This window comes from Melospiza melodia, chromosome 14 (assembly GCF_035770615.1).
Source record: "Melospiza melodia melodia isolate bMelMel2 chromosome 14, bMelMel2.pri, whole genome shotgun sequence".
In the NCBI taxonomy this organism is placed as follows: Eukaryota; Metazoa; Chordata; class Aves; order Passeriformes; family Passerellidae; genus Melospiza; species Melospiza melodia.
This window is the reverse complement of record NC_086207.1, coordinates 9,572,993-9,581,314: the sequence shown is the minus strand read 5'-3', so window position 1 is coordinate 9,581,314 and position 8,322 is coordinate 9,572,993. Positions and strand designations below refer to the sequence as shown.

Sequence of the window (8,322 nt, the reverse complement as noted above, 5' to 3'; positions counted from 1 at the left end):
ATTTATGTCAGTGAACATACTTGCTATGTAGTTATAATGTTGCATTTATTTATATGCAGCAGTTACAATGTGTTAGATGCCAGTTCCCATTATTTCACTGTTTCACAGCTGCTCAGTATTTGACAGATGCATAATTTCATTCTTTAAAATACTCATTTTCCTTTTATAAGCTAAGAACTGTGATGTTAGATAATTTCTCTCATGTTTTGTTAAGTTTAGATTATCAAGATTATTCAACAGTGCAATTTACCCATAAGAAGTCACTATTAAGGTTTCTAATTTGCAATCTAGTAAATTGAATGAAGGAGAGACCATGCTACATGTCATGAAGTGTTAAAACTCAGAGTAAAGGAAATAAATTATTCAAATACCCTATAGTACTAGCCTTATTTTTGTGCCAGTTGATTTGATATAACTCCAGTTAGGATGGGATAACATCAAATGCATTTATAAACCCAGACAAGTAAAATAGACATTTTTGATTTGGAAATGATACTCACCAATTAATATAAATATTTTTAGTCTCTGAAATCATGAACCAGTCTTAAAGTTTAAATACTTTGCTTCCTATCTTGTAATAAACCTGAAAATAAGGGGCAACAGTATTTCACAGAGTTGTAATAAAGCAAATGTGCTGACATTTCAGTCTTCAGAAATTTGCTCTACTTTTCAGAAGCTTCAGAGGAAGATGTGGTATTTTAAACAGTGAGAGAAGGAAGTCATATTGGAGCAGTCTGGAATATTTAACTTCTCATGTTCTGTGTCTCCTGACACAGAGTCAGCATCCTGCACCAGCAGCTCCTCACCTCAGTGCCATCTGTAAGGCTCAAGTCTTCCCATCTTCACTCTCTGCAGAGCTGGTGCCCTTCATCCACAGAAAAGAGAGAACAGATCCATCATTAAAGCAGTGCTGTTGTGGGGCTGGTACAGAGAATAGCCAGGTGGACAACTTCAGAAGGAATTACCAACTGCTGTCTGCATTTCCAGACAAAGATGAGAATTTGGCAGTTTTAGCCTTTGGCACCCTTTTGTCTGATGGCCATTTGTTCCCTTTTCTGGTGCTCCATCTGCTCCCCCTGAAAAGAATCAACTGCAGGAATGTGCAGCTAGAGCTACCAACAAACATCCTGTAGTATCCCCCTTGTAGTAATGCTTGGGGTTAGGAAACACAGCTATGGACTTCCTTTTATTAGAGCTGGGACAGCAGACAACAAGAAAATCCAATAGACACAAACTGCTCACCCAGCACAGCCAGCCAACAGGTGTGAGTCTGAAATGTATTTAAGGCTCAAGATTCCACTAAGACGTAAAGAAGCAGCAAAACCAGACCTGGATTAGTGGACATTTTACTTCTTTGGAGCACAATGAGAGACCCAGATTCTAATCCCTGTCCAAAGCAGTCAGAGCCTCTCAGACCATGCCAGACTGCTCTCTCCTCTCCTCTCTTCTGCTCATCTTGAATTGTTCTTCAACTGAACCACTCAACCAGGAGAATCTAAATCCTCCATCCTGAAAGGGATAATAATTTGTCATCCAGAATCTCTCCTGTTGGACCCTAAGTAGGAAGAGGAAGGAATAAAACTTGGGACTTCCATACCTGAAGTCCACATATTCAGATTTAAGGCCATTCACTGTAAAAGGAAATACCATCCCCTTGCAAACAAACCCTTCCATAAGGGGGACACCAGTAACTCACCATCAGTAACAGCTGCACAAGAGTTGGCTCTGAGGAGGTGCTGCTGAAGCTCTGAGATTTCTCAGCTGTTCTCCCTCCTCTCAGCCTTTCCTTGCTGACCAGCACCAGGCTTCTCACTGCACGTTGCTTACACTCCCCAGACACTCAGCTCCCCCAAGGGCTGCACAGGCAAATTAACACCATGTTATGGTTCCCCCCTTCCCATCCTACACCTACATTTCAGGTGCCTCAACACCCAACTTCTGAGTCCCTTTCTGACCCAAACTCAGAGTTATTCACTTCAGATGAGAACTGAAATCTGCAGCTTTGAGAAAAGAGCCTGCCCAACATAACACAACTACATGTACATATTTTAGGTTTTCTTTATTTATATTTTTAAATTCAAGAATTACACACTAGCCAACATTATTATATATTTACATGCTGAAACTGGCTGCAATAATTTTAAATTCAAGAAAATATCTCTTATGTGCTACTCATTTACAATCATCATTTTACTACCTCATAAATCCCAGAGGTTAGCAGTCCTTTTGAGAAAGACATGAAGATCTGATGCAATGATATCCACTAGTATTTTGCATTTTCTAGCCATTGGAAAATGTGCATTATGTGCATATAAGAAAGGCTACAAGGTCATTAGTAAGGCTGATGATTACTACATTATGAAATAAATAGTACTAAGTAAAAGATAACTCAGAACTGTGCAAAGACAGTACTAACAGAACCATTTAAACACCCATGCCAATAAAAACGTGATAGAAGTCAAATCATAGGCAGTTTGTCAGAATTAATCATGTTTCAAATGTTCTTTTTGTCTTCAACTGAAAGTAACAGGACAGACCATGAACCATACAGCCTGGTGAGTATCTGCCAAATGACAGGAACAGTGAAAACATACAAAATGCTATCAAATTGGAATAGATGACCTCATGTCTGAAAAACATTAAAAAAATACAACCCTTAGTATGAAAGTAGAGGTGAGATTTTTCATCATTTAAGTTTCATTTTTTTGTCAAAGCACTTACAAAGAAAATAATTTTATATTTATGAAATGCTAGTGTTGCATATTCTTGTAGAGATTACCTATTTCAATTTTATATAATGGATATTTAAATTCTCAGTATTTTTACAAAGTAGAATAGGGCAGTCTTTTTGATCAACAACATTCCATTTGCTTCTTAAAAATTTAGACAAAGTTCCTAGTGCATTTTACTAAGCTTTACCTTTGGTGTTAAGCAGTGACTTTTTAGATTTTCCTTTTAAACAATTTCTGGAGTGAAGATTCTTTGGCTTTGGGGGACTATGCTATCTAACGACAGTCAAACATCCTGTGTTTTTTTTTTTCCTTAAAGAAAAATATAAGCCTACTATTAAATACCGTAAGAGACAGATTTCAGAATCAGACAGATGCAATATGCAGGCTTCTGTAATGAAATCGCCCGACAGCTGAATTCTCACTTACCTGGAGACACCTTCACCTCTCCACTCACTGGAGCAACATCAAGGTGCCTTATTGTAAGTGAAAACCAGGCCCTGTTAGTTTTGGCTAGTCTGAGTACTGAGTGTGGCCTGAACATTTTAACCATACAAAAGAATCAGCTGTGCCAGCAGGAACGTTGCCACGGTGGCTATTTTACACTACAGCACTTCCTGTACTATTTTATATCTGGAGTCCAAATCTGTTTATGCAAAAGGGTGTTTAAATTACTCTGCTAGAGCACTGCAATTATTGTACTTAGTAAAAAAAAGTCACTAAACAAATACTGTATCTATTGACTGCTCATTTACAGCTTATTTAATTATTTACATAATTTTAGGACACATTAACCTAAACCATAAGTAGAATTAGCTTTTTGCCTTACCATAAAGTACAAATTAGAAGTTAAAAATGTTTAAGAAATCTGATAATATTTACACACGTTCAGCTTAAGTTATGGTTGCTCACATCGTATGTTCTATGTACACATAGCAAAATGTTTTGATCACTACTGATATAGTATTGTACCCTGGCCATCCCACCCTAGATTATTTTCTAGAAATAGTTACTATTTTTGCCTTTTTTTTTTTTCTTGGTTCCCTAAGGAATTTGTTGGTTTTGAAAACTTACTAGTGGACAATGCTGTTATAAAAAGAGAGAGAAGAAATAGGCAAGCAATGTGAGGACTAGTCTAATTCCAGATGCAAGGAGGTACAGTACTATCATCATGTCAAACGGTGCAATACTCCATACGAATCATAAGCATTGATCTGCTGATATAGAAATGCCCAGTTACCCTGTAGAGTTAGTTGTTTGGTTTTTTTTTTTTCTAAATACATTACTCTTTGTTTTTTTTTCTCAAAAATATATTCATACACTGGTTGATGATAGAAACAAAACTATTATTAGCTTATTCCTTTAACACACCAACATGTGAATGTGTGTGCATATATATATATATATACTCAGCACGTGTATATATACACACATATGTCCATACAGACATTTGGGGGTACGTCCATATGCACATACAGTTGGAAAATGTTTCACATCTCTTCACTTATGTTTTGCACTGTGTTGTAGGATTGGAACACAGTCTACTAATTAGAGTGAAAATAAATTGAGGCTCAATTTTAATGCACATTTTTCTGAAATAAATAGGATATTTTTCCCCAGGTATAAGACCACCACTGATTTTCTCTATGCATTGTGCTTTTGTACCTTACAGATTTTATGTCTTTTTTTTTATTCGAATGTAAGAACTCTCTGAAGACCTCTGCCACATGCTGTTATCTAGGACTCTTGTTTTCCTCCCCTGGGAATGAGAAAAGAAATGGTCACAATGTCATTGCTTGAGTCTTTCTTCCCAGTCATTGAACTGCGATAGGATAGAAACATAACATTCCTTATGCAAACACAGAAATATGTTGCATGAATTTTCAGTTCTGAAAATGTGTATCATACTTACTAGCAGTCATGTACAGTATATATTTACAGATTGATCTCAAAGATTTCATTAAAACTGTGCCATGTTATAGTCATAATTCCCCCATGAATTTCGCAAAGATGAAAAACACCTTAATTGCTGGCTATTATGTCTAATAGAACAATAAAATGTGCAACTATAATTATATTACAAGTTTTTTTATCTAAATTATTAACTTTGCTATTTTGTTTATTGAAACCAACAACAATTAACACGATTAAAAAGATCTAGAATATTTATTTTCGGTCAATTCTAAAGTAAAAGTAAATTTATTCTAGTTTAGCTGGAGGGTAGCACACATAGCAAACCCCATTCTCACGTCTGTTGGCATCATTTCCCACTTTCACTCAAGTATCTCAGGAGTAAGTGCTTACCTGGGGCTCGAGTTATGCTTTTTCCTTGATAGTGCCTCACCAGCCTTTCTCACCCCCATCTTTTTATATCACAGTGTTAAGCCTTAGTACAAAATGGTAGAATCTTTCTCTTTCACTAATTTTATACATCACATTAATAGCCAGAAGAACATAGTAAAAGCAAAAGTGCTCCTTCCCCACAGATAATTTATCTTTCCTAGTGACACCTGAGCAGAAACCAAACATTTTCTTTCACTCTCTGAATAGCAATATCAGAGAGTATTATGGCTTGTACTGTAGCTTCAGAAAAGTGAATGTGCAGTTCCAGGATTCGATCTCTGTGATTTTTGTAATAGCTGAAGCAGTTACCAATGCAGAGAGTCAACATATTCCCTGTAAGGTTTTATATTTGATGTGTATCAACCACAGGAAGGCTGTGAGCTCCCTGCAGTCACACTCTGCTTCTGTGAAACAATAAACGGAGCTGTCAGCAATTTCTGAAATGAAAGAAAAGCTGGTACAGAAGAATACCATAAGACTGCTTTCATTTAGGTTAATTAATATAATTTTCAAAGAACAGACTTTGAGGAGAAATACTGAATTTTGATATGCTCCATTTCTTAAAATTGGGAAAAAAAGAATCCAACATGACTCATAGCTATCAGCTGAAATCCCAAGTGCATGTACAAAGGTTATTGCGTTATGCATGAAATGCAGTCACAAATTTACTGTGTGAACAAAGAGCAAAATTTTCACTTGGAAAGTTAATCACATGAGGGAAACCTGTCTGTACATATTGCAGAGTCTGAGCCTGGAGGCAGTGTGTGAATGTACACAACTTCCTGGCAGGTAGGGTGTATTGCAAATCCCATCCCAGGCTCTGAAACGATCCTTTCTTATTTGTACCAGAAATAAGCATATGAAGTGCTCAAAAAAAAAAAAAAAAACCAAAAAAACAAACAAGTCAGAATATTTGCCTATTAGTTCTCAGAACTATTCTCCTCCTATTAGTATCATTTACTATCAAATGGGTGGGGGGAATCAAAAATAAAACCACAGAAACTTGTAAGAAAATTACTCTTTTGAAGAACAAAAAAATTAAAAAATATATTTTATGAAAAATATTCTAAAGAATTTTTTAGTACCCTGAAAAAAACCATTTATAGTCTCTAGTGTCTTTCAAAAATTCGTACACAGATGAGAGGTAGTATGGATGCAACAGATGTGGCTTTTGCTTCTTGAAAGATTGTGTCAAACAATATTGGGGATCTGATCTAGTAAAAGCCATCAATAATTTTTACTTTTTATACAGCTCTTGTGACTGCTGTTTTCATTACAAAAAGAATTCCACAGTGGAATAAGTGACAAAATATTTTGTCTAATTTTTTTTCTACTATATATTTTGCTATTTTGTAAAAATAAAGCTCAATGGAATGAAAAAAACATCAACTTTTTAATTAAAGAATTTTCCCAAAGAAAAACAGAAATTTTCTAGTTTTTCAATGGAAATCACCCTAAAGCAGGAAACATTCAAGAGTGTACTTAAACTCTTAAAGTGATTGTTATGAATTTCTTTCCTTTAGAACAGTGCATTAAGGAAAACAAAAAGTGAAATGTTATTGCCTAATCCAGACTGAGAACACACCCTGTCAGTACCTCTTGTACAGAAATAGAAATGCTCAGATCCCAACTGCTGAAAGAGGTACAGAACCTTTAACCAACAGCAGGAAGTGTAACGCTGGAAAGATGAAAACCTGGAAGAAATCACACAACTCCACATGACTATTTCAGACTAAGGTGTGTACAACTGACAACATTCACCTGCACCGTGTATATACATATATATATATATATATATATACACACACATATATATATATGTATATACAAACACCTTTATGTATATGTTGCCTCCTGTCTCCCCTGCCCCTGCACTTTGTAATTGCTCTCTCACTCCCCCTGCCCTGGAGAAAGGCAGGGCACCACTGGCTTCCTTCAGCCATCTACAGAATTACTATTTGGGCAATCAATTTTGGCACTTTGGACAGATTCCCTTTCCTCAACACAACCCAGCAGCATTTACCATTTCAGTGCTGATGCATTTTTATACTGTCCCTACATTCCTCTACTGATCCCAAACACAGTCACTGTGACTGAGCATATGTTCCTTCTTTAAAATACAAACTAGTGCTTCTTGCTTCAGCTTCTGTGCAAACACCCAACCCCAATATTATCAGTCAAAGGTTCAGTTCTTTCAATAAATAAAAGGAAATACCTGAATATGGTTGGGAAACCTCTGACCATCATCATCTTGGAAAGATGATAGGCACTACTTGTTTTCAAGTTTACACATTTAAAAAGTAAAGTGTATGTGTTTCATAAGCATGATAACTTAGTACACTCTTTTGGTGTATATGCATGCCTTGGATATGCACTTTCCCTAGAATGGCATGTACTGCTGTTGAAATTAAAACTTGTTTCTCAAATGCTGCTCTATAATTTGTACCACTAAACTCAAATGGCCATTGGGTAGAAAAAAAAAAAAAAAAAAAAGAGTGAGGGACAATGAGACAGAAGTGATTTTCAAAACGCAATTTGCCTTTACACTCAAAATGCACTTATATTTTGATAAGGGGATATGTCCATACTGCAACTTAACAGATATATGGTTTAGCAGATACAACCAAAACATTATAAAAACAGACCATAGAGTGGGCCAGCAACTAAGGTGTTTTAAAATAACTTTTTGTCCTGAATAGAATTTTTCCAAGTCCCACTTTTGGCTGTACAACAGATTCGAAGAGAAAATCCAGTTCTTTCTTCCTGCGTGGCTTTGTTTCTTAGTTCACATAGTAAAGCCAATAGACGATGTTGAAGAAGGAAAAAACCACGGGGAAGAAGATGCGGGACCATCGATCTATGGCATTGACATCAGTCAAGTCAGGGATGGTGATTTTCAGCTGCGACGCGCGCCTCCGTAGCCGGCTCTTCTTCTGTGCCACGTGCCGCTCCAGCGCGTTGCGCCCGAAGCTGTGCCGGGGCAGGCCGGCCTTGCGGTACTGGATGCTCGAGGTGTCGTAGGCCAGCATTGTGCTCCTAGGGTCCCCAAGCCCCATCACAGCCTCCGAGGCAGCCATCTCGTTTTTAATCTCCAGCGTGCTCAACAAGATGTTTTCGTGTGGGTCCATCTGTAAGAAAAATAAGGAGGTGGATTTAGAAGGAAGGAAAGGAAGCCCGGTCAGCTGCAAAATGAAGCCATGCTGGTAAGGGCCGTATCTAGCATTGCTAATTGATTGGATGTCAGCCTGAA

At 37.0% G+C, this 8,322-nt stretch overlaps 1 protein-coding gene across 4 annotated transcripts in view; it reads right to left on the bottom strand.

Annotated features, from left to right (window-relative positions):
• Positions 1–2,040: 2,040 nt before the first annotated feature.
• The window catches only part of GABRB2 (gamma-aminobutyric acid type A receptor subunit beta2), a 139,518-nt gene continuing 133,236 nt past the window's right edge, over positions 2,041–8,322 (bottom strand). For all 4 annotated transcript variants that reach the window (XM_063168621.1, XM_063168619.1, XM_063168622.1 and 1 more), the window contains one exon: positions 2,041–8,200. In XM_063168621.1, the coding sequence (XP_063024691.1) occupies positions 7,853–8,200 (348 nt within the window). In that variant the 3' untranslated portion in view covers positions 2,041–7,852. The remainder of the gene's footprint in view (positions 8,201–8,322) is intronic.